Source organism: Brassica oleracea, chromosome C7 (genome assembly GCF_000695525.1).
Source record: "Brassica oleracea var. oleracea cultivar TO1000 chromosome C7, BOL, whole genome shotgun sequence".
Lineage (NCBI taxonomy): Eukaryota > Viridiplantae > Streptophyta > Magnoliopsida > Brassicales > Brassicaceae > Brassica > Brassica oleracea.
The window spans coordinates 34,819,250-34,833,665 of NC_027754.1; the positions used below are offsets into that span (position 1 = coordinate 34,819,250).

The 14,416-nt window shown below is 38.2% G+C and overlaps 5 protein-coding genes across 7 annotated transcripts; 4 read left to right on the plus strand and 1 right to left on the minus strand.

Annotated features, from left to right (window-relative positions):
* The first annotated feature begins 1,224 nt into the window (after positions 1 to 1,224).
* On the plus strand, positions 1,225 to 3,762 carry LOC106306818 (50S ribosomal protein L12-3, chloroplastic-like). Of its 2 annotated transcripts, none has more exons than XM_013743575.1 (2): positions 1,225 to 1,921; positions 3,661 to 3,762. In XM_013743575.1, exon 1 carries the CDS (start codon positions 1,308 to 1,310, stop codon positions 1,881 to 1,883), a length of 576 nt encoding a protein of 191 aa, XP_013599029.1. In that variant the 5' UTR covers positions 1,225 to 1,307; the 3' UTR covers positions 1,884 to 1,921; positions 3,661 to 3,762. The 2 variants fall into 2 exon arrangements, with proteins under 2 accessions (XP_013599029.1, XP_013599030.1); XM_013743576.1 differs by having other exon boundaries at positions 1,225 to 1,910; positions 3,650 to 3,762.
* On the plus strand, positions 2,964 to 3,762 carry LOC106306817 (50S ribosomal protein L12-3, chloroplastic-like). Its single transcript, XM_013743574.1, has one exon. It carries the CDS (start codon positions 3,047 to 3,049, stop codon positions 3,620 to 3,622), a length of 576 nt encoding a protein of 191 aa, XP_013599028.1. The 5' UTR covers positions 2,964 to 3,046; the 3' UTR covers positions 3,623 to 3,762.
* A 1,016-nt stretch (positions 3,763 to 4,778) lies between these two features.
* On the minus strand, positions 4,779 to 5,563 carry LOC106303156 (zinc finger BED domain-containing protein DAYSLEEPER-like). The gene is made up of 2 exons (XM_013739497.1): positions 5,390 to 5,563; positions 4,779 to 5,159 (listed from the first exon to the last, which is right to left on the minus strand). The coding sequence occupies exons 1-2, from the start codon at positions 5,561 to 5,563 to the stop codon at positions 4,779 to 4,781; spliced, it is 555 nt and encodes a 184-aa protein (XP_013594951.1).
* Positions 5,564 to 8,564: 3,001 nt separating this feature from the next.
* LOC106301774 (50S ribosomal protein L12-1, chloroplastic) lies at positions 8,565 to 9,346 on the plus strand. Its single transcript, XM_013738246.1, has one exon. The coding sequence runs from the start codon at positions 8,645 to 8,647 to the stop codon at positions 9,221 to 9,223; it is 579 nt and encodes a 192-aa protein (XP_013593700.1). The 5' UTR covers positions 8,565 to 8,644; the 3' UTR covers positions 9,224 to 9,346.
* Positions 9,347 to 9,927: 581 nt separating this feature from the next.
* Positions 9,928 to 11,800, plus strand: LOC106304963. Of its 2 annotated transcripts, none has more exons than XM_013741340.1 (2): positions 9,928 to 10,005; positions 10,152 to 11,800. In XM_013741340.1, exon 2 carries the CDS (start codon positions 10,187 to 10,189, stop codon positions 11,753 to 11,755), a length of 1,569 nt encoding a protein of 522 aa, XP_013596794.1. In that variant the 5' UTR covers positions 9,928 to 10,005; positions 10,152 to 10,186; the 3' UTR covers positions 11,756 to 11,800. The 2 variants fall into 2 exon arrangements, with proteins under 2 accessions (XP_013596794.1, XP_013596795.1); XM_013741341.1 differs by having other exon boundaries at positions 9,956 to 10,005; positions 10,147 to 11,800.
* Positions 11,801 to 14,416: the final 2,616 nt, after the last annotated feature.

The window sequence follows — 14,416 nt, forward strand, 5'->3', positions numbered from 1 at the left end:
TTTTTTATTTAAATAATTATTTGTTATATATATATCAAGAACAAGGATATAAGAGTCTTTTGCCACTTATTGAAAATATATTTTTAAAAATGCCCCTTTAGTGATGGTAAAGATCAATAATGGTACCATGAATGTGGTAAACATGAAATTTCACCTATTATCTATTTAAAGTTAATATTTTATTTTATTATGTCAAATTGAACTAAGAATAATAAGAAGATATATATATATATTATCATATTATTCTGAATTGTTTTTTGCTAATTTTGTATTCTCTGAAAAAATAGAATAATGAAGGATATTGTCATTTTAATTTCAAACCAAAAATGTTTATTAAAAATAAGGGCACTCGCACCGGTTGAAATTCATCACTCTAACAAATTTAAAAATATTAAAAGCTGAAAAAGAAGAAAGAGAAAGAATAAAAAAAAAGAGCAAGAGTGGTACATGTGGGAAGAGTTTTCATACATTTCTAAAGAATCGTGAATACATGTGGTATCATTTTACATGTTTTTTTATTTTAATTTTTAAAATTATTAATAACTAAATTATGTACAAAAATAATAATAAAATTATTAGTGAGGTACTCTACTTGCTATTTTACCACTAATGATGTCCTAACATTGTGATCTCAGAATTCTATTCATTATTGTTTTTTATAATATAGTTTTCAATCCACCATGGTTTTTAAATGCTTCATAAAATTAATATAAATTTATATAAATAGTTTTTATTATTAATTTCCGGTCCGTAGGGCGGGCCGATCCTAGTATATTATGTAAAATAGTCTTTTAAGTTATGAATATTATCTAGACATGATCTAGACTCAAGGGTATAATCAAAAATCTGAAAAAAATCAAAATAACTGAATATTTAAATTAGTATTTGCATTTAAATGCATGACTAAAATACTTAATTTCATTTTTGCTTTTACATGTAAAAGTTCTGAAGCCAAATATTGTTGATTGAATCTAAAATGAGTTAGGATCCAAAATAGATCTTAGACGGATTTACAAAATAAACACACACTACAAAACCAGAACGGGTCTAGCTAGTAAACTACACAAGAAAATCTAATCTGCACCAGACATGTACCCCTGATAAGGGTATTCTCGTCGTAAAACCAGTGATACAACTTCATCTACGTGTACAGGTGCATGATAGCAGCAGTACGCACTTTTAATTGTCCAAATTACCCCTTATCCTTCGTTTATCTATCCTATCCTATTCTTCATCGCTCGTGTTGAATTAACACATACAGAGGAGAGTCACAACACAAATCCGAAGAAGCCGGAGAGTGAAAAAAAATGGCAGCGACGACTCTTTCCATCGCAACCACAATCCGCTCCTCCTCTCACCTCACTCCCGCTTCTCCCCATGTCTTCCCTTCCCGACCAAACACAACCGCATTTCCCTTTCGCCTCGGTTCATCTTCTCCGACACTAACCCACCGTGCAACCCACCTCCGTCCCATATCCGCCGTCGAGGCCCCGGAGAAAATCGAGAAGATCGGATCCGAAATCTCGTCCCTCACTCTCGAAGAAGCACGCATCCTCGTCGACTACCTCCAGGACAAGTTCGGCGTCTCGCCGCTCTCCTTAGCTCCCGCTGCAGCGGCTGTGGCTGCTCCGGGAGACGGTGGCGGTGCGGCGGCTGCGGTGGAGGAGCAGACGGAGTTCGATGTGGTCATCAACGAAGTCCCGAGCAATGCGCGTATCGCGGTGATCAAAGCGGTTAGGGCTTTGACTAGCTTGGCGTTGAAGGAAGCGAAGGAGCTTATCGAAGGGTTGCCGAAGAGGTTTAAAGAAGGTGTGACGAAGGATGAAGCTGAAGAAGCTAAGAAGCAGCTTGAAGAAGCTGGCGCTAAGGTTTCCATTGCTTAAAGTGTTTTGTTTTTTTGTTTCTTGAAGTTGTGTATGATTTTTATTATGTCAAATTGAACTAAGAATAATAAGAAGATATATATATATATTATCATATTATTCTGAATTGTTTTTTGCTAATTTTGTATTCTCTGAAAAAATAGAATAATGAAGGATATTGTCATTTTAATTTCAAACCAAAAATGTTTATTAAAAATAAGGGCACTCGCACCGGTTGAAATTCATCACTCTAACAAATTTAAAAATATTAAAAGCTGAAAAAGAAGAAAGAGAAAGAATAAAAAAAAAGAGCAAGAGTGGTACATGTGGGAAGAGTTTTCATACATTTCTAAAGAATCGTGAATACATGTGGTATCATTTTACATGTTTTTTTATTTTAATTTTTAAAATTATTAATAACTAAATTATGTACAAAAATAATAATAAAATTATTAGTGAGGTACTCTACTTGCTATTTTACCACTAATGATGTCCTAACATTGTGATCTCAGAATTCTATTCATTATTGTTTTTTATAATATAGTTTTCAATCCACCATGGTTTTTAAATGCTTCATAAAATTAATATAAATTTATATAAATAGTTTTTATTATTAATTTCCGGTCCGTAGGGCGGGCCGATCCTAGTATATTATGTAAAATAGTCTTTTAAGTTATGAATATTATCTAGACATGATCTAGACTCAAGGGTATAATCAAAAATCTGAAAAAAATCAAAATAACTGAATATTTAAATTAGTATTTGCATTTAAATGCATGACTAAAATACTTAATTTCATTTTTGCTTTTACATGTAAAAGTTCTGAAGCCAAATATTGTTGATTGAATCTAAAATGAGTTAGGATCCAAAATAGATCTTAGACGGATTTACAAAATAAACACACACTACAAAACCAGAACGGGTCTAGCTAGTAAACTACACAAGAAAATCTAATCTGCACCAGACATGTACCCCTGATAAGGGTATTCTCGTCGTAAAACCAGTGATACAACTTCATCTACGTGTACAGGTGCATGATAGCAGCAGTACGCACTTTTAATTGTCCAAATTACCCCTTATCCTTCGTTTATCTATCCTATCCTATTCTTCATCGCTCGTGTTGAATTAACACATACAGAGGAGAGTCACAACACAAATCCGAAGAAGCCGGAGAGTGAAAAAAAATGGCAGCGACGACTCTTTCCATCGCAACCACAATCCGCTCCTCCTCTCACCTCACTCCCGCTTCTCCCCATGTCTTCCCTTCCCGACCAAACACAACCGCATTTCCCTTTCGCCTCGGTTCATCTTCTCCGACACTAACCCACCGTGCAACCCACCTCCGTCCCATATCCGCCGTCGAGGCCCCGGAGAAAATCGAGAAGATCGGATCCGAAATCTCGTCCCTCACTCTCGAAGAAGCACGCATCCTCGTCGACTACCTCCAGGACAAGTTCGGCGTCTCGCCGCTCTCCTTAGCTCCCGCTGCAGCGGCTGTGGCTGCTCCGGGAGACGGTGGCGGTGCGGCGGCTGCGGTGGAGGAGCAGACGGAGTTCGATGTGGTCATCAACGAAGTCCCGAGCAATGCGCGTATCGCGGTGATCAAAGCGGTTAGGGCTTTGACTAGCTTGGCGTTGAAGGAAGCGAAGGAGCTTATCGAAGGGTTGCCGAAGAGGTTTAAAGAAGGTGTGACGAAGGATGAAGCTGAAGAAGCTAAGAAGCAGCTTGAAGAAGCTGGCGCTAAGGTTTCCATTGCTTAAAGTGTTTTGTTTTTTTGTTTCTTGAAGTTGTGTATGATTTGTTCCTTGTTGTGTTGTTTTAGAATGTAGTTTGTGTCTGAGATTATTGATTCAGCTCTGATAAATATATATTAATGTGAATCAATTTGCGTTTCTTATAACTGATTCATCCATTGGCGCCTGTGTCGTTTACCTGCAGTCTACATATAACATATTTGTCGAAATGAGTTGCTCACTCACACGCGAAACTGGGTGACATATGTATATAGAGAAAACAGGTTCGGCCTATCACATTGTAGTTGTACTGCAATATGTAAACACCATTAAAAAATAAATCAACGGTATATCATCACTTAGTGATAAAATATATGTACAAGAAGAGAATGTGGTCATAAGATAAAACAGGATTGATACAGTAGTAGTGACTTTCTCAATCAAAACTACTACAACAACGAAATAAACTTATGAACGAGCAAAAACCATCACAAAGGAAAGTCTATGTAACTTGTCACTACCGCTAGCACATACAACGTAAATAACGCAAATCTAATCAGTCAATCAAGATACGTTTACCCAATGATAATCTTTAATGCCTGGAGAAGTATAAAGATTGTTTCGAAAAGCTGGAACGTGTAATATGCTCAAGTAGCTAAAATTAGCAATGCATAACTCCAAAGTTCGAAGAAATCTCACTTACAAAGCTCTAGAAGACCGATGCCAAACCAAACACACAAACAACATTGTACAAGAGGTTACCAAGTGATTGACTGTCAAATGGGCCGTCCAGAGCCCATTTGGGCTTGACCAAATTGACCATTTCAGTTATGGGCAATATTGGGTGGTTCATATTGGATAATGGTCTAAAAAATGCCTAAGATCAATAAAGACCATGTCCAAATGGTCAAGCCCATGGACACCCAATGATTTATATTTGTATTTAAGTTATATGTTTTACATTTATATTATTCACAATGATTTTTATACTTTTAATTTTACATAATCCATTATTTATTTATTTATTTATTTATTTGTACTTATTTAAATTTTATAAAATCTTTAATTTATTTATTTGTACTTAATTAAATTTTATAAAATTTGTGAATATCAATTTTTTGTAAAATAAGTAATGTTTCAAACATAACAAAATTTGTAACTCAAACATAACAAAGTCTCAAACTCACAATATCAAAGTCTCAAGAGATTGAACAGTTCTCGCATTTGTGGCATCCACAAGTAACCTCTTACCACCTAAAGCACCATCATTGTTTACTGCCAAGTCCAGAATCATAAATCCTTGATAGAATCCAGTATACTTGTTGAGAACTCGGCTACCAATGCTGAATGATGATTCCGACGCCACTGTCGTGAGAGGGATACTGAGGACATCGCAAGCCATTGAAGACAGCTCTTTAAAGCGGCTTGCATTGTCTTTCCAGTATGAGACAGCATCCAAACTTCTAAAGCTTTCCATATCAACCACTGGCTCATCCAAGTATATGTCTAATGGTGATTTCCCACTACCACCGGCGGTCTTTTGAGAGAAGTAAGCATAAAAGCCCTGTAAACAACAACAAACCGACGAGTCTACAAGTCTGTCTTAAGTTTGCAAGTCAAATCTACAAGTATTAAGTTGCAAGCATGTCTACGAGTCTTAAGATTCAAGAGAAATATACGTTGGAAGTAGTATAAACTTACATCATATCCTGAAGGGATGCTGTGTCGAGGAGCATGTGAAGTAGATGCTCAAGTGGTGCTTGTTTCCTTCTTATATGCTCCGTAAAGCTTGACCATCTTCTCACGAATATACTCCATGTTCAATTTGACAGTGTCTGGATCTAGAATATTGTAACAATACTCTAGAAAAGCAAACTTTAGTCGAGGATCAAGAACTGCCACAATTGCTAATATGTCACTGAACTCTTCCCAGTATTTGTTGAACTTCTCTTTCATAGCCTCCACCATTTCACAAATAACTCGATCCTCTGAATCTTCATGACCTCTCAACCAGCACTTAATCGACCACACTTGCATAAAGTACAAGTTGTCGGGTAAGATGAACCAGAAATGAGCCTTGTGACTTCAGCAAATGGTTCCAATAACTTGCAGATCCGTTCTGATCTGTCCCACTCTAGCTCAGATGGAAAGCTCTTGTAGCTTCTATCAACTTCTCTAAGGTTTCTCAAGGCGTCCTTAAAACCAATAGCCCTCGATAGCATCAAGTGTGTGGAGTTCCAGCATGTTGTCACATCTAAAATCAGACCCGCTTGAGCCACTTCAGCTCGTATTCCAACTGTTTCGATACAGTTCTGAAACATAATTTCCCTAGACTGAGATCCTTTCACATACTTAACGCTCTCCCTGATCTTATCTAAAGTTCCACTAAAAACAGCCAAACCATCTTGCACGATCAAGTTTAGAATGTGAGCTGAGCACCTCACATGAAAAAATTCCCCACTGCACACCAAATCTTTTTGTAGCTTTCTCTTCAAAATGCCTTGCATATTATCATTCGCAGAAGCATTATCCACTGTTAGAGAAAATACCTTTTTCTCTAACCCCCATTCTTTTAGAAGCTCGATCAGCTTAATGGCTATCGCAACACCAGAGTGGGGAGGCGGAAAAGCGCAGAAGGATAAGATCTTCGCCTTCAAACTATACTCTTCATCTACGTAGTGGGCAGTCAAGCACATATAGCCTTCTACAGTAATGGCTCTCCACAAATCTGTGGTCAAGCACACTCTACCGGGGATGTTAGCCAAGACTGCCTTAAGCTTCATCTTCTCCTTCTCATAGATCTTGTAGACGTCTGACGCTGCTGTATTGCGAGACCAAAACTCTATAGAAGGGTTAGCATAGGTGAAGGCTTCTCTTATCTTCTCATACTCCACAAACGAATACGGAAGATTGTGTTGAATAATAGCCACGGCGATCATCTCACGGAACACTTCCATATCCAGCTTTCTAGGAGCGCTTCTAGGAGTACTTCCAGGAGTTTTTGACGATTCATGGTATTAGTTCCATTTTGACGCAGATTCAAGCAATAATACTTCTGACAGTACTTGCAAGTGACATCAGTTTTGCCATCAGAATGCTTCTCTCCTGGTGTGAAATTGTTCCAGCACTTAGCACGACGTCTACTTGAACTACTGCTGCTGATACCTCTTTCTGAAGAACCGCTTTCTTGAGGCACTGGATCATCCTCATGTGCTTCATTTGCAAGATAACAGCCATCTTCTTCATCAATCAGGTTTGGAGTATCAAAGTCCATTGTCCTGTAACAAATAGACAAACGCTTAATCAGAAACTAGACAAACGCTTAACAAATAGACAAACGCTTAATCAGAAACTAGACAAACGCAGATCAAAACTTCATTTATTGATTCCAAAGACAAAACCCACAACATTAAAATCCCAGAGACTCTTACTTGAGAGAGAGATCGCCGGAGATGGAGCTTGAGAGAGAGATCGCCGGAGAGAGAGAGAGAGAGCCTGAGAGAGAGAGAAAGCGCTTGAGAGAGAGAGCCTGAGAGAGAGAAAGCGCTTGAGAGAGAGAGAGAGCCTGAGAGAGAGATCGTCGCTTCACCCTCGATGAACCCGTCGTCGCTTCACCCTCGATGAACCCGTCGTCGCTTCACCCTCGATGAACCCGTCGTCGCTTCACCCTCGATGAACCCGTCGTCGCTTCACCCTCGATGAACCCGTCGTCGCTTCACCCTCGATGAACCCGTCGTCGCTTCACCCTCGATGAACCCGTCGTCGCTTCACCCTCGATGAACCCGTCGTCGCTTCACCCTCGATGAACCCGTCGTCGCTTCACCCTCGATGAACCCGTCGTCGCTTCACCCTCGATGAACCCGTCGTCGCTTCACCCTCGATGAACCCGTCGTCGCTTCACCCTCGATGAACCCGTCGTCGCTTCACCCTCGATGAACCCGTCGTCGCTTCACCCTCGATGAACCCGTCGTCGCTTCACCCTCGATGAACCCGTCGTCGCTTCACCCTCGATGAACCCGTCGTCGATGAACCCTCGATGAACCCGTCGTCGCTTCACCCTCGATGAACCCGTTGTCGCTTCACCCGTCGTCGCTTCACCGTCGTCGTCGCTTCACGCCTTCAAACCTCGATGACCCATCGGATCGAATTGCAAGAGAAAACTTCTAATTTTCCCCCAAATTCGCAATTAGAAACCCTAGATATTAGATATATTGGGCTAGCCCAATGTCCATTTGGTCTAAGACCAATATGCCCACGGAGTGAATTGGTTTTTGGCCCAACTGACCATGTGCTATTTGGGCCCGACCATGGACAACCCATATAAGCTTGGACAGGGCTAACCCAACGGCCGGCCCGACCAATTGACAGCTCTATGCCTTCCTTATGCTTCTTCTGAAAGGTCTGATTGGTAATGACTGTAGATTTAAAATTTTTGCTTTAGAAAAAAATCTGTAAACTTTTTGCCGTGACTTTAAATTTTATTGCTGTAGAATTTTATGGAAGGCACTAAAAAATTGCTTTGAATATTTGGCTCTGCAGAGCACTTGTACAGCTGTAGGTTATTTCAAGAGCTGTGGTTTCAAAAAAAAAATTAAAGCTTGCTTGCTCTGAATTCGGTGCTTTAGAAATAAATAGGGCCGTGGACAGCACCTACAGCAACTACCAATCCTACAAACCAAACACACAAACAACATTGTATATGAGGTTACCAAGTGATTGCCTTCCTTATGCTTCTTTTGAAATAAAGGTATGTTTCACTACAAACACTGTGAATATTTGTGTTGATCATCTAAGAAGCAAACAAATCAATAAGGGCGTTTGGTCTAGTGGTATGATTCTCGCTTTGGGTGCGAGAGGTCCCGAGTTCGATTCTTGGAACGCCCCTTTTTTTACCTCCATATATGTTCATTGGCGCATGATAGCAGACGTGCGCGTCTATTTTACTGCCCAAACTACCCCTCCTTATCCTTTGTTTTGCTATCCTCACCTTTCTTCATCTCATAGAGACACAAACAGAACAAGTTCCCGGAAGAAAGGAAGAGAGTGAGAATGGCAGCGACGACCCTCTCCATCACGAGCTCAAACCGCTCCTCTTCTTCTTCTCCCACTCTCGCTTCAGTTCATCACTTCCCTTCTCGATCCACCTCCATCGAATTTCCCTTACGCTTCGGTGCTTCTTCTCCCACGCTCACCCACCGTGCAACCCACCTCCGTCCCATCGCCGCCGTCGAAGCTCCGGAGAAAATCGAGAAGATCGGATCCGAAATCTCATCCCTCACTCTCGAAGAAGCACGCATCCTCGTCGACTACCTCCAGGACAAGTTCGGCGTCTCTCCCCTCTCCTTAGCTCCCGCCGCAGCGGCTGTAGCTGCTCCGGGAGACGGTGGCGGTGCGGCGGCTGCGGTGGAGGAGCAGACAGAGTTCGATGTGGTGATCAACGAAGTACCCAGCAGCTCGCGTATTGCGGTGATTAAAGCGGTGAGGGCGTTGACTAGCTTGGCGTTGAAGGAAGCGAAGGAGCTCATCGAAGGGTTGCCGAAGAAGTTCAAGGAAGGTGCGACTAAGGACGAAGCTGAAGAAGCCAAGAAGCAGCTTGAAGAAGCTGGCGCTAAGGTCTCCATTGCTTAAGTTTATAAAAATGTCTTCTTTTTCGTAATTTCATGGATATTTTTCGTGTTGTTAATTCAGATTGGAGAAAATGTTGTAATCTTAATCAATTTGCTTTCCCTATTACTGTTTTTGCCTTGGAAACTTGGTTTCGTTCTATGCACAAAACATGTTCGTTGAAATGCCTAGGCCCTAGCTTAGAAGAAAACAAAACAGTATTTCTTACCTAACATAATGGTTGCGTTTGTGTGAATCTTATACACTTCTACACCAAATCTTATACTAGTTTTGTAAACTCATACTCTTGTCTAAATCTAACCGCCAAAAAAAATAAAAGAAAGAAGGGTTGATGCATAGCTTGACGGTTGGGATTAGATTGCTCATAAAATACATAACGGTTGCGTTTGTACAAATCTAATATACTTTGTCTGAATCTAATCGCAAAGCCGGTCGGGAGAAAAGAAAGAGAGGGTTGACACATAGCTTGCCGTCAGAAAACAAGAGTCTTTTTTGGTTAAGAACGTACGTAATGCCACGATGTCGAGAAAATAAATAAATAAATAACGGACGACGTGATAACACGAAACGAACTTTCTAATAAATAGTTTAACAAAAGCGAAAGCACCAATCACAAAAAATATACCCTTTTTCCTTTTTCTTTTTATTTTTGAACACACCAACCCTTTTTTTCTTTCCTTCTTTAAGTCGAGGGAAAGAAACAAAAACTTTCCGCCGCAGGAAACGAAGAAGAAACTGTTCTCTCCAGAGATTTGCAATTCTTTTCTCTCTTCTCGTTTCTTCAGGTAATATTTGATGTTCTAGTTCTTCCCAATGTGTTAAAATCTGCTTACTTTCTCGTGAAAGAAGCAACCTTTTGTTCGTTGGTTTCTTCTGATCGTTGTCGTTCTTTTTCCTGAATGTTTTGTTTTTACTTTTTGGTGTAGTTTAGATTGTGTGTACGAACGAGAAGAATCTTCACGTCCGATGGGAAATTTCCTAACGACCGATTCTAGGGTTTTTGAAAACAGAGAAGAATCTTCAGGTTCCTCTGAGGATGAACCGAAGTCAAACGATGTTAACATGGAGAGTGTTAACGACTCTGGACCAGTTGAAGATTATGTGATGAGTGAAGCTTCTTCGTTACTCAATACGAAGCAAGATCATTCCAGAGATGGGTTCCATGTAGGAGACTTTGTGTGGGTACAAGGAGTCAACCGTCACCAATGGTGGCCTGGGAAGATTTATGATTCTTCAGATGCTTCAGACTTAGCTTTGAAGCAAATGCAGAAAGGTACATTACTTGTGGCGTTTTGTTGGAAAGGGACGTTTGCTTGGTGCACTCCATTGCAGCTCAAACCATTTCTTGAGAATTTCAGAGACTTTTCCAAGACTAGCGATTCCAGCAGCTTTCTCAGTGCTGTGAGAGAAGCTGTGAGGGAGATTGGTCAACATGTTGAGAACCTCTTGGTTTGTGATGATGCTATGGTTTGTCCTGTAGCTGTGAATGGTGGAGTAAAGAAAGGAGTTCTTGTACCTGACGGTAGAAGAGAAATTGTAAAGTCTTTGCTTCTTGAAAAACCTGGGATAGTTCTTGAAGATGTTAAGAGCCTTGCCAAGGAAGCTAGTTTTAGTGATGTGTTAGAGATTGAGGTTTTGAAGAGGAAAATATCCGCGTTTTATCGGTGGTCTAAAGGAAGGTTTGGTTTAGCGAAATACGATGATGAGAATCCATATATCATAGGACTCGAAGACAAAGAGGATGAGTATGCGTTGAAGTTCAACAACTCTTCTTGCCATAGATCATTAAGAAAGTGCTCTGGCCTTACTAGTAATAAAAAGAGGAAACATGGTGATGAAGTTTCTAAGTGCTCAAATCATTTAGAAGAGAGTGAGAAGAAAGAGGAGTCAGGTATTGATGTAGTAGTTGATTTATCAACTCCACTGGCTTCACTCTGCAAGAGGGTAAAGGTTGATGATGTTTCTTCAAGTGGTGAAAGAAACACTGGGAGTGGGGAGACTATAGTGCAAAGAGGTAAGAGAGAGAGGAAGAAAAGCAAGTATCTTTCTCCAGAATACATGACAGATTTTAGTTGGAGCAGGAGAAAGAGCAAACTAGAATCCGAATCAGCAGAGCGAATGATCAGTTTTGTTAGCTTGGGAGCTACAACAGAGGAAATACTGGATCTTATCCGTGCAGCTTCCCTCAGCACACAACATTCACAAGAGTGTAAAAGCTCGTATGACATGATAAGAGAGTTTGCGTCCATTTACCGAAGCTTTACATATGTTACTGGAGCCAATTACACAAGAAACGGTTCTGATGAAGATAAGCAGCTTCAAGTGAAGGTGAACAAGAGAGAAACACCTGAAAACACAAATGAAAAGAAGGGAGTGACGGATTTGGAGTGGTTGAAAAAGAAGCTTGAAAAAATGATAGCATTGTTGGACGAATCAGAGGGAGGAGAGGTTACGGAAGAGTTGAAGATGAAACTTGAAGAGGAATCAAGAAACTTGCTAGACAAGGTAAGGAAGATGACTGTTTGTTCATTTTAACTTGTAGGATGTTATGTTTGTTTATTAGTTGAAGACGCTAGCTTTTAGGAGCACTGAGCTTAATTCATTCAGATGAACATTCAAACCTTTTGTTGTGGTGAGAAGTGCATATTTCAACCTGAACTTTAACCGTCGTGTCTATTTTTTCCAGAAGTTTGAAGTGGTGCGTATTCCATACCGAACTACATAAAAACTCCAACATACTATATAAATTTTAAGTGTTGTGCATTTTCCTTTCTGAACTTTATAGTAGTGCATATTTCATACTGAACTAAACAAAAAATTCAAAAAATACTACATAAATTCTCCAAAGGTGTTATTCAACCATTAATCTATCAAACGACGTCGTTTTTGATAAAATTCTGTAAAATGTAAAATTTAAAATACTACATAAGCTTTCAAAATCGTGTTTATATATATTGACGTCAAAGATATTAGTCATTCGTTAATTTATGAAAAGACATCATTTTGGATAAATTATGTAAAATTAAAATTTATTTTTTTTGAAAGGTTCAAACCCTCATACTCGTGGACAAATAATATCATATTAATTACTAGACGAAAGTAACTTTCTTGTATAAATTTGTAAACATTAACTGATATTTAAGTTTTAGTTTAATCAAATAAATATTATCAAATTTTTATTGTTTCAGTTTTATAAAAAAAATATAATCATTTTATGCTTTTAATTTAACTTTACAAATCATTATTTTATAAATTTAGACCAGTTATTATTAATTTAAATATTTACTTTATAGTATTACTAAAAATTGAACTATATTGTAAAAATTTTAGAATTTTTATTTTTTTGCTTTTAGATCAGAGGAAGAAAAAAAACGTTGTTTTCGATAAATATTGTAAAATTTAAAATTTGAAAATACTACATAAACTTTCAAAATCGTCTTTATATGTATATTGACAATCAAAGATGTTAATCATCCGTTAATTTATCAAAATGACGTTATTTTGGATAAATTTTTGTAAAATGACAAATTAATTTGTAACGAGAGTTTATGTAGTATTTTTAAGTGGTTGATCAGATTAATTACTAGACCAAATTAAGCATACATTTTTTAATTTTTACTTTGGCCCAATGGGCCTTCAGTCTGAATCTTGTGATAATTTGAATATAAAACTTGACCTACCAAATAGTAGCGTCCATCATTACCCGGTAAAGGAGGCGGCTGAGGGAGTACTGCTAATATTGAATATAAGCCCATTGGTATCTATAAATAATGTACCATGATTTAACATCTTCACATCATCGACTGAAACCAAAACCCTAATACGTAGGCGGTCTTTCTCCGCCGCTTGTTTTTTTTTTTCCTCTTGTTCATGAGTTTTTATTTTGGTTTTCTTTGATTGTTGATTTTTGAAAGTAATGGTGATGGCAAGGATGATTTCTGCTTAATTTCTGACACCTCTTGTATGAGAAGAGCTTGATAAACTCTTCCTTGAGCACATTATGCAAATACTCTGAGCCTCCAGTTTTTTTCTTGTGTCTTAATTTTTTGGTATATATCGTTTTAATTTTTTTTTTCGAGAATTTTTTTGTGAATAATCTTCACATCTAGTTTGGTTTAGTATTTTTAAAAAAAAACTGGATCTAGAAAATTGAGGGGGTAAGATGATGCGATGATTGTAAAAGTAATTCCTCGTACTGAATAGCCACTAGGCTTTGTAGACTCACATTACACCCATAGAATATGAGCATCTTCACCCCCCTTTTTCTTCCAATCAATTTCTTTCACTTAAAGGTATGATTTGATTAGTTTGTCTTTGATATTTTTGTTTCAAGATTTTTTTCTTCCAACCACAATTTCTGTTGATACCTTTGATTGAGTAGGCAGGATTTGAAATTTTTTATTCAATAAACGGACTATTTTTCCTAGTTTTGTGTTATATATTCAAACTCAAGTATTAGTTGAATCGTTTTTGTCTTGGGCGAGGATGATGATTCCTTAATTATTTCTGACACCTCTTGTATGAGAAGTCTGATAAACTCTTCCTTGAGCACATTACGCAATACTCTGAGCCTTCATTGGATTCATTATGGAACATGAAACATAACACTGTAACAGTTTAGTCGAGAAACTTGTTGTCGCTGAGGACATTTAGCCTAAAAAAACAATTTAGTATGTCATTTAAACTTAATCTAGTTTGTTAAACACAGTTTGAAATTTCAGTATTGGAATATAAATCTTTAAGGATCTGGATAATGTTCCATTCTTCTTTATTTATGTTAAAACATGAATGTTCAAACTTTTGAACAGCACTAGTAAAACGAAAAATAGTTATCAAATCCTAATTTTATATTATTAACTCGGCCTTCTGTGGTCAATCGACTGCTGTGCTCCATACTCTGGCCGAGATAGAAGAATGGAAATTTGTTTTTGAACATCCTCTCACTACAAGAAAACACAAATTTAACGACGGCCAAAATCGTCGTTATTTCCTCGGAAAAGAAGACTTACGAGGAAATTCCGAGGAAATGGCGATGAAAGGCGTTTCGTCGTTATATGATTGTCGTAAGAGAAGATTCGTCGCCATTTCCTCGTTAATTACTTTGTTTTCTTTACTGAATTTATAAATAAAAATTATATTTATTTAATTTATTAATAAAATTTTAATTGAAATTAAATCGAATAGAAAATTTTTTTT